This window comes from Epinephelus fuscoguttatus, linkage group LG23 (genome assembly GCF_011397635.1).
Source record: "Epinephelus fuscoguttatus linkage group LG23, E.fuscoguttatus.final_Chr_v1".
In the NCBI taxonomy this organism is placed as follows: Eukaryota; Metazoa; Chordata; class Actinopteri; order Perciformes; family Serranidae; genus Epinephelus; species Epinephelus fuscoguttatus.
Window position 1 is genome coordinate 6,461,293 of NC_064774.1, and position 14,125 is coordinate 6,475,417.

Genomic DNA, 14,125 nt, shown 5'->3' on the forward strand with positions numbered 1-14,125 from the left:
TTAGAACTCTAAACCATGTTACGATATTGTAATGAATCCCTCACGAGCAGGAGACCAGAGGAGCGTTCGGGAAAAAGGCCAGTTTATTTGAGCACTCCAGAAACTCCGGTAACACTCCAGGGGGTAAAAGACTCCGTCCCAAACTCTGACTCTTCTAGCGTAACACACACACTTCATACACACATACTCGTTTACCATTCCTAGCGAGCACCTCCTCCCCCCTCTGCTCCACCAATCTCCAGCCCGCACACTGACTGACAGCGTAGCCTGTAAACAGAGCTCAGCTGTTTATTTAGCCTAGCGATATCTCCGGACTATAGTAGCTGCAATGGACGACTTTGAACGCGATTTTGAAGAGTTTCTTGTAGCGGACACGCAAAGCGCATTCTCTGGCTGGATTGTCCGCTCGGTCTGCCGTACATACATGGCGGCGCAAGATGGCGACCTCTCTAAAGCAAGGCCCTTGCTATATATATATATATATATATATAAAAGCATAATTATAAGGTTACGAAAACCAAACGAATTTTATTTTATAGCGTTCATACACTTGTATAAACATATTAATGGGTAGAATATTCAGATTCAGATTCAGATTGACAATAAACCATGCCAAATATTACACACTGGCCCTTTAAAAACCTGTCACACACTGCTGGAGACATGACACACACATTATTAACACATCATCATTAAAAGTCTAAAATGCGACTGAAACTAATAAACGTTTTTGTCTTAAGACTAAATTCTAAAAGCTGCTAAAACAAACACTGATACCTTTGAGTATGGGGCTGTGTTACTTCTGTGTTTTCACTCATGTCACTGCGTTGCTAATTCGGGTGCACTGTGTCAAATGGTGAACACGTCTTTTCAAGCTCCCCCTTTGATTAGCAGTCACCCAGCAGGCTGTAAGACACATCAACAACACACAACAAACACAAATGACAAAGTGCGTCAGGGTGGTGAAAACAGAATGCACTGTAGAAAAGTTACAAAACAGCATGAATATATTTCTCAAAGACATTTTTGAAAACATGGATGCTTCACACACAGAAGATCTATACAATCAGCACAGTTTCAAGATTAGAGTCACCAATTCAGTATCTGACCAAATGTCTCCCCTTCTGTTCCTGAGATATGACGTTAAAACATGATGATGTCACAGTCAAGCTGACCTTTGACCTTTTGACCTTCATTATTTTATCCTGTTAGACATTTGTGTCAAGTTTGGTCAGAATTAGTGAATGAATTCTTCAGTTATGGACAAAAACCCACGCTGACACGGGGAGAACACACAAACTCCACACAGTGGGGCTCCCCCCAGAAACCCTGTCACTGTGACGCAATAATGCTACCCACTGCGCCACCATGCTGCTCATATACAGTCAATGTACACCATGTCACAACCCTCATGTGACCAACTCTTCATCACAAATTTTCCAATGATGAAACTCTACCACCCATCCCTCATGATATGAATGTGACTTAAAGATCCTACCCACTGGACTGTAGAGTAAAAGGCACTGTCCGTTAAAGATGGGTTGGTCCCTGCTGAGGGAACATATGTCGCTGTCGTGGTAGATGCTCCTGGTCCTGCTTTGAAAACAGATGAAATGATGTTGGCAAAATATCGACTCAACAAAACATCCAATCACTTATTTTCACAGTATTGGTGGTGTGTCTGATAGCAGTTTCCTCCCAACATTTAAACTGTGTTACACTCAAAATGAGTCTCACCCAGTTGTTGAGTGTCATCCAGGCCCAAGGTGTAGTAGACGGGTGCAGACGCCAGTGCATCATCATCTGACGGAGAGAGACAGTGTCAGTCAGCTGATGGATGAATATATCAACATCATCTGTGATGATGCTGCAGATCAATATAAAGCTGAGTTGGAAAACCTGTTTGTTTCCTTGAATGTTTCTCATTGTATCACGACTAGTTTCACATTTTGGTAAATACTGGTGATACTAAGCTTTATGCCAAGATAAGCTAATCACCTCCTCGTTCCAGCTTCACACTTAAAACACAGATATCTGAAAGTTTTCTTTTCGAAGGCAGAAAAAAGTGAATAAAAGATAAAATGTCAGAATGCTCCTTTAAAATGTGGGGAACTCTGTATTAAATATGTTGGATCTCACTCATCCTGCAGGTCTCTGTTTTGTGGGGTACCCCTGGGCTCAGTTCTCGGTCTTCTTTTGATTGTGTTGTATTCTGATTGTATTTTTTCTAATTACTTGGATTTTTTATTCTTTATTATGCAGATGACACACAAATTTGTATGCCTTAACCCAGTGGTTGATTTGGGCCACGATACGATATGATACGTCTGAAACAAACAAATGCAACGTATTCGTGGTTTGCAGAAATGTACAATGCCAACATTTTCATCTGGGCGCTGGGCTGCTGTTGGGCGGCAAAAAAGAGAACAAATACAGAATGATACCGAAACTTTAACTTCACGTTGAATATATGTCCAAAGTTATAGGAATGGGTAACCCTTTTGTTCTGTAGCTAACTCATAACCTCCACCCCACATACACTGAGGGGCCCTTGTCTTCTCTGTGGTTGTCTGTTGTGGTTTGAAACCAGGAAGCTCAAATGATCAGCAGCACCTACACATCTTACAAGACTGAGACAAAGGCAAACAAACTGTGTAATTATCATATAACTTTTTACGCTTGATACACCATAGTCATATTTTAACTCTGGCATTAGTACTAAAGGGTAAGGCGGTGAGTTTGTAAAGCAACTTTCTAAAAAAAAGATTAAGCTTTTTAACAGATTAAATATACGACGTAGATGTTGTTTGCTGTGGTAGGTGCTAAACATGAGATAGAAACGTGTGTATAAAGCAAAAATAACACTGCCTGGTGACGTACCTTTCTTCTTCCTGTTTTTTGTTACGGTAGCATACACCCCTTTGTCTCCACCAGCTGCACCGGCCTCTACAGAGACTGAAACAAATAACATGCATCAGTTCACATAACAGACACTGCAGACAGACAAACACAAAGACAATTAATTAATTAATTTGTGTCATTTTAATTTGCTGCTTTGTCTGAAGCACTTTGTCGTCTGGGTTTTTAACAGAGCTCTTAGACGGATGGTTTGTGTTCTCACCTGTTTGGTTGACAGCTGAGCTCGAGCGGAGAGTCAGTGTGGGCAGGTTGTTCAACACTGCAGCAAAGAGGGATAATAACGTCAACATAAGATGAAGGTATCTGAGACAGCAAATATAACAGCCTCCACACTTTGTCCTCTTTTTTCTGTACTTTGTTTTATGACTGCAAATATTCAGACTGTTCTCATGCACTGTTTGTGCATTTTCCTTTGAAAAGTAAAGCACCAAAATTAATGCACATCCCACATGACGATGAGTCTGTGTCATGTGTATAACTCACGTCTATTGGAAGGCTGCGATTGTGTGACCAATGCGCTGATGGGAGTAACGAAGGAAGCAGTTCAGTTAGGAGGCAAGGTGGGGCGGTGAATGAGTCACAAGACAGAGGACTTTCCCCTGGAGACCAGGGCTCAGGACCTTTTGAACTTTGAGTCATTTTAAGTTACGTCTTCACCATGTTTCTTTTCTTAAATCTAACCACCGTAGCTTTACCTTACGTTACTTTATATTAAGGATGTAATGTCATTCATGGGCTACTAATAAATAGGATCATATGAGCCATTGTGTGAGGACATTTTGAAATGTCACACTGATTGGATTCACTTATAAAGTGAACTGCCGACTGTTCGCAAAATTAGAGCAAAACTATTATTATGTCCTTAAATTCTGTGGCATATAGAAGAGTATATTCACAAACCTGTTTTCAAGTAAAGTTTCACAAAGTGTTTTTATTTTTACTTTTTTTTAATAAGTGGGTCCCCTTTTTCTCTTTTTTTGTAATTTAATTATTTTTCTATTTTAATAAGTGAACCCCACTTCTTCTTTTTTTTCTTTCTTTTTTGGCCAAATCTGTTGCTGGGTGTGTCAAAGTGTAACTGATGTCAAACAGTTGCAGGTGAGTAAAGCAAAAAAAAAAAAAAGAATTGATTAAAGAAAAAAAAACACTTCAACTTCAGTTTTTTGCCCCAGATCTTATTACTGAAGTGTAAATCCTTGATATGCTTATCTCACAAAATAACGGTTCAGAGATTCCCTTAAGATGAAGTGCACTTTTCAGGGCAGCAACAGCTCTGAGCGCTTTAAGCAGCAAAGTTATTAGAGAGACTTGGTCTTTAGAACTTGGTTTTTGGAGTGTGTGTGTGTGTGTGTGTGTGTGTGTGTGTATGTATGTCTGTGCGCGAGTAGCTTGTTATTTTCTGTCTATCCTTGTGCGCTGTTTTTATCTGTTTTGCTATTGTACTGTATTTTTTACTGTGACCTGCCAAGGGACTACAGACGCGAATTAGCTTGAAGCTATAATCTGGTACGGTGCATCAAATGGTGACATTTATGTTTGAGCTGTACATTGTCCCTTTTAAATAAATAAAAGAAAAAAAAAGTGTCCGTACCTCTGTTCCAGTAACGTTTGCCGAGGTGAAGTGCTCCCACCACCATCAGCAGAACCAACAGTAACAGAGTCGTAACGATCCATGGTGTCGAACTGGAGGAGGTGGGAGTGGTCTCTTTGTGATCTCCTGCAGTGACAATAGAGGGCATTGTAACTTAGTATAGCTCCTGCAAGGACACTGATAGAAGCCTTGTAAACAATTTCCCTCTGTGTGCTCTCTCTTCATGCTCTTTCTATAAGCAACAGTTTTCTGCCAATAAAGTTTAATCACAGCTCAGTCCATTTCCATGACGACAGAGGATCTACATCCAGAGCCGTGACTTTTTGGACGGACCAAATGTACAGAGCTGTAAAGTTGTCCACCATGGTAGCAGTTAGCTGCTAGCTAACCGTAGCTAACTTGTTTGTCCATTGTTTGGTCTGTGACGTAATAGGTCAACAGGAAAAAGGTCCAATACTAACAAGCTGAAAGGGGGCATATCTCCACCTATCGTAGAGGAGTCGCACATACTTGGCTCAGTAAATGGATTCCCCTCCCGTGCTTGTATACTGGGACAAGGACAGTAGGCCAGTTAGATGTCCTCGTCCAGCTGGGACTGGAGCTCCACTTCACTGTGACTGGAAATGTTGGAGTCAAATCAAGCTGACCTCAAAGATAAAAGACTTGGCCCTTACAATATCAGCAGCTTTATTTCAGATATTTAAATCAGCTATGTAAACTTTGCCTGACGGGACTCTGACAGTACTTTAATGGGGAATCAGATTCAACAACTGCAGCAGTGTTTGTATCACAATGCAGAGACTCACCTGTGACAGCCAGCCGGCTCTCTGCTGACTCTCCAGCTCCAGAGATTCTGCACCTGTAGAGTCCTTCATCAGACTTGGAGACATGATGGATGGTCATGTTTCCTGTAGAGCTGCTCCCTTTGGAGTGGCCATCTTTAAAGAACTCAGCTGTGAGGGTTGAGGAGGTCGTCTTGTTCCTGCAGCGCAGAGTCACAGCGTCTCCCTCCTTCACAGGAAGGGCAGGACTCTCCAGGATCACTGAGCCGGCTGAACAACACGTGTTTGATATTTATCTCATGTTAAACTGAATTTATGATAAATCATGTTGTCTTCATGCAGCGTTTCCCAAACTTCCCCGGAGGACCCCATGTCCTGCATGTTCTAGATCAAGCCTGATTACACCCAGAATATGTCACTGATGCAGAGCGTGGTGGCTGCTTTGACGACAGTGAGGTAATGCTCTATAACTAACCCATGTTGAGTTGAGTTAGACAAACAGTGTGTCTCAGATCACCTCCTTCATTCTGTAAGTGCACTAAGTGTGTTCACACTGCACAGTACAGGAACATGCAGTGTGCTACTGACACACTCAAAACGGTCCAAAAGTTGAGTGTGGAGTGACGGACACATCTCAGCCTCAACGGTCGCCATCTTTGTGACGTAGCAAACAACAAGGAGCCTGTTAGCTCGACATGTTTTTGCACCAAGTACCAAAACTGTTGTTGAATAGAAGTCGTCAGTGATGTTTGTGGGTCTGTGACGATTCGGTGCCACCAACCATAATGTGAGTGGTCCTCGTTATAGCTGCACATTTCAATCAGCACTGACGCTGTGGTGCAAGTTTGGTTTATGTGTGGGCGGAGGTAGAGGTCAAATGTTGGTGATAATGATCCACCGTCTGTTGGTGATCCATCGTTTGAGAAGAAGAAGAAAAGGTGAAGGCAGTGCATGATTTGAGACAACACCACCCTGCTGAAATGAGTGCACCACACAAGCAGTACACAGTGTTCATAGTGTGAAGTGAACGTACAGGAGTGTGTGATCTGAGCGATATCTCCAGCTGTACCCACACAACTGCTAACGAGAATAGCGAGCACGTTATTGAGCAGCTAGCAAAAGTGCAGACATAATAATTGTGAGTGGGGCAGCAACAGAGTGACCAGTTGCTCACTTGTGTTTGGATGGCAGAAACACATGTTAATAGCAGTTGCAAACACGACCTTAAATGATGGGCTTGTTATCAAGCAGCTTCAGGGCCTCATCATGAGTTGATGATTGAAACCGTCTGTGTTGGAGCAGGGAGAGATCTGAAGCATGCAGGACGTGGGGCACTGCAGGGAAACGCTGTCTTAATACAAACGTACCAGTGACAGTGATGTTGACGCTGTTGCTCCTCCTCCCTCCTCCTTTACCCTCACACCAGTACTCTCCACTGTCCTCTAGAAAAGCATTTTTGATGGTGCAGGACGACCCCGTTGACGTCAGCCTACTGGTAGATTTACATGAGAGTTCCTCTCCTGTGGGCCCCTCACAGTGGAGAGTCACAGGTTCATACTCAAAGAACTGCAGTCTGTTTGGTTCGACACGAAGCACCGCTGATTCTGAAACAGAGGAGGACAAAACAGAATCACATTCAAACAAACAATATATCTCTGCATAGAAAATGTTAACTTCTGTGAACTTTAATTTATTTCTATGATCCATAAAGTGAACATATTCTCTGTCATTAACACTCGACTGCACACACCTGCCACAATGGTAAATGATTTAACAACATCTCACCAACTTCCTGATGATGTGCACACAGCAGGAGCAGCACGTTCATCACTGAGGAGACAAAGAAGAGCAGCTAAACATCAGAGACACGTTCATGGCGTCCATATGGTTTATCCACTCCTACAGCTGCTCTCCACAGTCACTGTGCTCTCTCTTACTGAGACACAACAGTTAACATAAAAATAAACAGTTTACACAAAGAGATCACAGATCTCTTCTTCATCACTGAGTTTTAATCAGAGAGACTCAGTACTCACTCAGTGTGACGCAGAGAGCCGTGACCTCCATGTTGCCTCGCTGCTGACTGACTGAGCATCACACTGAAGTGTCAGAAGCCTGTGAGAGGTGGTCTCTTCCTGTGTGGCTTCAACCTGCTGTTGATCACGCAACACTAAATTTATGTTTCAACCTGAAGACCTTCAGAGACAGACAGACAGACAGACAGAGCTGCTGCCTCAGTGGTTCAGTTAAATATCAGTGGGTGGAGCCAAAGACCAAAGACTTAACCCTGAGAACCAGGAACTTCAACTCATGATGTATAAAACAGGAAAGTTAGACGATTAATATAAATGACTGTGTAACAACCTGCACAGAGGCAGGTGGGACCAACCTGACCACTAAAATGCAGAGGGATCATGGTCACTGTAATATCCTGAGATACATCATTTCCTCAGGTTAACATCTTCTCATATGATCCTGATGACGTAGACGCAGTCACCTCTGTGGCAGCTCTGCTCAGTTTAACCTCCTGTGTCTGTTCTGCAAGTGCTGGCGGGTCTTTCTGTGGTCGGTGTGACTGTGAGTCACTCGTCGAGAGGAGGAAACTCACCACTCTGCAAACTGTCCTGCTGCCTCTTCTGCCAGCTGACCAGCTCGAGCTTTTCTGCTGTAAACATATCAAGGTGATTGCGGCGCTGCTTACGGTCTGACACCTGGTCACAACCTCAGCTGAGCGCTGTGGAGGTCCACGCACATCAACATCACAGACACAGAATCTACTGTGCACCCTGCAGCGTGAACCTTTAAATCCAACCTCAAGCTAAAGTGAGCACAGAAGTTTCATCAGCAGTGATCGCCTCGAATATACTGTGTCTGTGATGATCTCACACTGAAGGACTTTTATGCATCGTTCTGTTTCATGTGGTGTTTTTGCTGCTCTGTTTATTTGTTTGTTTATTTATTTGTTTGTTGTCTTCCTGCCAGGGGACAACAGATGCAAATTAGCTGCTAGCTCTGAGGTGATGAGGTCACAGAGGTGATGAGGTCACAGAGGTGATGAGGTCACAGGTTTCCATAAATACATGCAGACAAACTGGAAAAAAACACCATCAGTGTGTTGATTTCCTCTTTTCTTTCTCTCAGTGTTTCCTCTTTGGTTCCTTCCCTTCTTTTCCTCAAACACCTCACCCTCAAACACACACACACACACACACACACACACACACACACACACACACACACACAGACTGGACAGGCCCTACTCTGCCCCCTGCTGACAAAAACAGTTCATCCACAGGAAGAATTTTATTACATATGCTTCAATAAAAACATGCTACATAGCTTCGTACATACATGACCTTCAACCGCAGTTAAAGTTTCAAATAATGCTGCACAGTTTTCTTCTTTGCTTGTTTTGACTTGCTGCATTTCAAAGCACATCACAGCTTTACACATTTCACATGACATGTTTCACATCGAGGTGTAGAGACGCTGTGGTCAGTCTGCAGAGGGTGTCACAGAGTGTGAAGGCGGATTATTCAAACGTGAAAATGTGTGACTTATGTGATTTCTGAGAATCTGCAGGTCTTGATGCAGTCGCAGCACACCACACCTCTGCTCCTCCACCCTGAGAAACAACAAACAGTCATCAGTCACTGAACAGTACGTCACAGAGCAGCAGGAGACACAAGTGCCATCTTTCTATCGACATACTTTGTGTTGTTTGTTGAGCAGAGGTCTGCAGCTCAGCAGGTGTCAAAACCATCCACCATTCTTCCACTTCCACATGACGTTCATATAATACATCATTTTAAAGATGTTCACATGATCCATAGAAACATGCAAATGTTACATATTTCAGCCAGGACCCACAAAGAATACTTTAGTTCCATTTGCAGCATTATATTTGGCCCTATGGCTCTGTTCTGGGGGGCCTCTCTGCCCTTCGATACGCCTACATAGAAAGCCTGAGGCAGGGAGAGCAGCAGCAAAGACCCCTGGGAACAGAACAGAGCAGCATCAATGACAAACAGAAATGACACTGATAAGTCAGACACAGCATGTAAAGGAGGAGCTGTGGTGGAGGCAGGTTGCAAAGCAGCTCGCAGAGGAAGCAGCAACAGTAGCCAGGACAGTTTAAACAGGGCGCCATGAATGGGATTTAGAAAGGAATCATGTGATCTATCAGCTGACTCCCTTCCATCAATCAGCTGATCCATCACTTGAGATCAGCTGATGTATCTGGGATGCCCGGCAGGATTGATCCAATCAGATCGATTCAAACCTGAAATCTACTTGTTTAAAGGAAAAACAGGATGATGTCATCAGATAAGATCAGATCATCCAATCAGGTTTCTTATCTGGATCAAACCTCCAGTTTGTGTGGTTCAATTTGAACAGCATCGGGATTACTCTGATCCAAAACATCAGGATTACCCTGGTCCCCCAGCAGAGGGCTGGATTCAGACAGGGTTACAAAAGCTAGTGATGGACAAATGAAGCGTCATGAACCACTTTCTGTATTTTCTGAATCCACCAGATGGCGCTCTTGGTTTAAAGATCAAGGCTGATGGGCTGGCAGTGAAGTGTGCTTTCAAACCTTTGTTAAACACACAGCGCCATCCAGTGGCTTCAGAGAATAAAGACAGTGGTTCATGAGGCTTCATTTGGCCATCACTAACAAAAACTCAAAAAGCAGAAAACTGGAAGTGATAAACAGAGTTATGAGAATAATAAACTGCATTTACACATCACTATATTTACAGTTTCAGGAGTGTATTTCTGTGATAATATATTTTCAAACGTTTATTTCAGATGTTTATTTATGATGCATTGTGTTTCATGCATGTAAAATCTATCTATCTATCTATCTATCTATCTATCTATAATTAAGTGAGTTTTTTATTCATTAAAATCATAAAGAAATGAAATGTGCAATAAAGTGAGCTGTGTGCTAAAGTCAACACATTCATTTAAAAAGGGACATTAAGCGAGTTAAAGGTGATCACAGCAGATAAAACTGAAGTCTATGCACGTTCTTAATGTTTGCTGCCACCTGCTGGTCGTGTCTGCACAAAACGTTTCAGTGTTGTGAAGATGAATTATAGTGTCTGTCTCATGACACTGTGAGTGAGGTAAACATGGCTGTGGATAAAATAATGAATTCATTGCTCATGAAATATTCCAGGAAACAGGTGGTGTATTTATTTCATTTTTATTTTGTACCAACACAGAACATTAATTTCAGCTTTAGAATTACAACAATATTTAGCAAGTAGAATGAGACGTGCTTTCCTGCCACCAGATGGTGATATTTTCACCGTCTTTAGAAATTGGAATTGCTGCTGAAGCTGTTACATGATAGACTTTATTTATTATTTTATCCACTTTGCGTCAACTGATCACCACCAAAATTTTATCATCTGTTTCTTGTCCCATTATCCACCTTTCCTGAAAATTTCATCGAAATCCGTTCATAACTTTTTGAGTTATTTTGCAGACAAACAGACTAACGCCTCCTTGGTGGAGGTAATTAAGGATGTCTTATTTTGTGTGGATGTTGGCGCCCCCTGAAGCCCAGTTAAAGTACTCGTGATCTTGATTTGGTAACCCTTAAAAATCTGTACCTGGATCAGAGTGATCCTATCCAGTTCTTTTTGAGCAGCTGGGACAGAAGTGAGCTGGATCACATGATCTATGGAAGAAAATAAAATGGATCACCAGAACCAGATCATTGTTATTCAGATTGAAGGACCGGGCCCTGACGATCAGATCAAATGATTATAATAAGATTTGTAGAGACAAACAAGAAGGTTGTTGAGCACCCAGATGAAGCATGACAGGATGTTTCCTGCTTTATTATCTTATCAACAGAACCAGCTTTTAATAAACTCTGTCTGTCATTCAGCCTCTTTTATTGTATTCTGCGTGGACCTGAGGTTTTGTTGTTTGCCTCTGAGTTTCCCACTGTGAAGAAGTGCCAGCAGCAGCAGCAGCAGCAGCGGAGCCATCAGCACAAGAGGGATAATGTTTCTGAAGATGAGGATCGTGTGATCTGACGAGGGATGACTCTCTGCGTGAGGTGCTGCACAGACAACAGGAAGTTAGTATGGTGACGTCATGATCCACAGTGGTGACTCAGCGTGTTATATGTTATCTGATATTTAAAATCAGAATAACATCAAATACATTATTATTAAACTGTTTCACTGCAGACTGATGAGTTTTGAGAGAGCGCCATCTAGTGGGCTCAGAAAATAAAGAAAATGGTTCATTTGACCATCACTGGAAGAATATTACCCAAAGAGTCCAGTAGAGGGCGGAGCCTGTGTGAGATAGAAATGTGTCAGTGGTTCCCAAATGATGGGTCGCAGGCCCATTCTGAATGGAGCGAAAGTGACTCGGAGACATGTCACGGTTGTAAAAAAAAACACACTTATTTTTATGTACGGTACATGTCTGGCACAGGGCTTTTATTTTGAGGTGCCATTTCCTGCTGTAGAGTGAGTGACTAACAGGTAGCGACTTGGCAGAGACAGGAAACTAGCTCAACGCAATGGCCAAAGTAAGTATGACGCAGAATGTAACAAACTCAAACTAATAACTAGGGAGAAATCTGGACCCTGAAGCTGCACCAGTTGGGAACCACTGACCCAGATTATACCTCCTTAAAGGCAAACACATTTCTTCAATCTGCTGAGCATCAAGCAATAAACAGAAAATGATTTTGTCTTATAACTCCTCAGTGTCTCACCTGTGACAGCCAGCTGGCTCTCAGGTGACTCTCCAGCTCCAGAGATTCTGCACCTGTAGAGTCCTTCATCGGACTTGGACACACTGTTGATGGTCATGTTTCCTGTGGAGCTGCTCCTCATGAGGCGGCCATCTTTAAAGAACTCGGCTGTGAGGGTTGAGGAGGTCGTCTTGTTCCTGCAGCGCAGAGTGACATCATCTCCCTCCATCACAGGAAGGGCAGGACTCTCCAGGATCACTGAGCCGGCTGAACAACACAAGTTTAATGTTGATTTTACATTAAACATGAGTTAGAACAAATCTTGCTGTTTGCATGTAAACATACCGCTGACGGTGACGTTCACAGAGTTGCTTCTTTTCCCCCCTCCAGCCTCGCACCAGTACTCTCCGCTGTCATCTTGAAAAGCACCTCTTATGGTGCAGGATGACTCGATCAACGTTCCCCACTTGGAAACACCACAAGTCGAAATTCCTGTTTTGCCCTTCCTTGAAATGTTCCAGCCAGTCGAGCCATCAAAGCTGATGCATTTGAAAGAGACAGGCTCATATTCAAAGAGCTGCAGTCTGGTTGGAACGATCCAGAAACCTTCATCTGACACAGAAAACCACACGGAAAGAAGCTGAATCGAATTAACATTACAGGAACAACTCTGTACTGTTTGTTGAGTGGTGTCTTCTTCTTAGCTTTTACACACAAACAAAGCTACTCACCAACTCTCTGAGCATGTGCACCGCGCTGCAGAAACACTGTCACCACTGGAGAGACAAAGGAGCAGAGCTCAACATCACACAGAAACTAATAATGCATGTTCTCTGTTAGTTTCTGTCTTCTTAAACACACGATGAGAGAAGTAAAGGATTCAGCCACTGCTAGATGCATCGTCCAAAATGGAGTTACAGAAACTCAAATCTATGATGTCAGATGTCACTCAGACTTTCTTGTACATGAAATCTTAATGATGCCAAAATTAAAGTATCTTATCAATCACATCTTATTTAAAATTGTCTCTGTAAATGTGACAGGAAGTGGAGACGGAGTCAGTACTCACACAGTGTGACGCAGAGAGCTGTGACCTCCATGTTGACTTGCTGTCGACTGTCTGATCATCAGACTTAAGTATAAAAAGAAGGTGAAGCGAAGTCTCGACCTGTCTTCCTGTGTGGCTTATTTCTTCTGTAGGTTTATTGGTTTAATTTGAAAACCTTGTCTCTGACACAGAGCTGCTGTCGTGGCAGAAATAACCTCAGTGGTTACGTTAAATATCAGTGGGCGGAGCCAAAGAGCAAAGACTTACATGTAAGAAACTAAAATAACTGATACTACTTTCTTCAGTGTCAGCGAGGCCTGAAAAAAAGTTTCCACCAATGCTTACAGCTCTGTGAGACATATGTAGGCACGGAAGTGCGTTGAGCTAGATGCTATTGTTAGCATGCTAATATGCTCACAATAACAAGGCTGACATGCTGATGTCACGAAACATGAAGCAGCGCCCTCTACAGACCACTTACAGTATAAGAAACATGGGAAACATGAAGCAGCGCCCTCTAGAGAGCACTTACAGTGAGGGAAACATGAAGCAGCACCCTCTAGAGAGCACTTACAGTGAAGGAAACATGAAGCAGCGCCCTCTAGAGAGCACTTACAGTGAAGGAAACACGAAGCAGCACCCTCTAGAGAGCACTTACAGTGAAGGAAACATGATGCAGCGCCCTCTAGAGAGCACTTACAGTGAAGGAAACACGAAGCAGCACCCTCTAGAGAGCACTGACGGTGAAGGTAACATGAAGCAGCGCCCTCTAGAGAGCACTTACAGTGAAGGAAACATGAAGCAGCGCCCTCTAGAGAGCACTTACAGTGAAGGAAACACGAAGCAGCACCCTCTAGAGAGCACTGACGGTGAAGGTAACATGAAGCAGCGCCCTCTAGAGAGCACTTACAGTGAAGGAAACATGAAGCAGCGCCCTCTAGAGAGCACTTACAGTGGAGGAAACATGAAGCAAAGCAGCGCCCTCTAGAGAGCACTTACAGTGGAGGAAACATGAAGCAGCGCCCTCTAGAGAGCACTTACAGTGAAGGAAACAT

The 14,125-nt window shown here is 43.0% G+C and overlaps 2 protein-coding genes across 2 annotated transcripts; both read right to left on the minus strand.

The window, feature by feature from the left end:
* Nucleotides 1-578: 578 nt before the first annotated feature.
* Nucleotides 579-7,486, minus strand: LOC125883667 (low affinity immunoglobulin gamma Fc region receptor II-a-like). Its single transcript, XM_049568125.1, has 10 exons — nt 7,329-7,486; nt 7,078-7,122; nt 6,660-6,896; nt 5,317-5,562; nt 4,511-4,636; nt 3,122-3,178; nt 2,881-2,955; nt 1,738-1,803; nt 1,499-1,596; nt 579-906 (listed from the first exon to the last, which is right to left on the minus strand). Exons 1-10 carry the CDS (start codon nt 7,357-7,359, stop codon nt 895-897), a joined length of 993 nt encoding a protein of 330 aa, XP_049424082.1. The 5' UTR covers nt 7,360-7,486; the 3' UTR covers nt 579-894.
* A 3,609-nt stretch (nt 7,487-11,095) lies between these two features.
* On the minus strand, nt 11,096-13,122 carry LOC125884288 (low affinity immunoglobulin gamma Fc region receptor III-A-like). The gene is made up of 5 exons (XM_049569186.1): nt 13,092-13,122; nt 12,754-12,798; nt 12,368-12,634; nt 12,044-12,289; nt 11,096-11,374 (listed from the first exon to the last, which is right to left on the minus strand). Exons 1-5 carry the CDS (start codon nt 13,120-13,122, stop codon nt 11,190-11,192), a joined length of 774 nt encoding a protein of 257 aa, XP_049425143.1. The 3' UTR covers nt 11,096-11,189.
* Between the last annotated feature and the right edge of the window lie 1,003 nt (nt 13,123-14,125).

Coding starts and splice junctions, on each gene's coding strand:
- LOC125883667 (XM_049568125.1), bottom strand. CDS start 7,359: ATGGAGGTCACGGCTCTCTGCGTCACACTGA. Junction 6,897..7,077: donor TGCACATCATCAGGAAGTTG/GTGAGATGTTGT, acceptor CCTCTGTTTCAG/AATCAGCGGTGCTTCGTGTC. Junction 3,179..4,510: donor CAAACGTTACTGGAACAGAG/GTACGGACACTT, acceptor TCTTTGCTGCAG/TGTTGAACAACCTGCCCACA.
- LOC125884288 (XM_049569186.1), bottom strand. CDS start 13,122: ATGGAGGTCACAGCTCTCTGCGTCACACTGT. Junction 12,799..13,091: donor AGCTCTCTGCGTCACACTGT/GTGAGTACTGAC, acceptor TTGTCTCTCCAG/TGGTGACAGTGTTTCTGCAG. Junction 12,635..12,753: donor TGCACATGCTCAGAGAGTTG/GTGAGTAGCTTT, acceptor TTTCTGTGTCAG/ATGAAGGTTTCTGGATCGTT.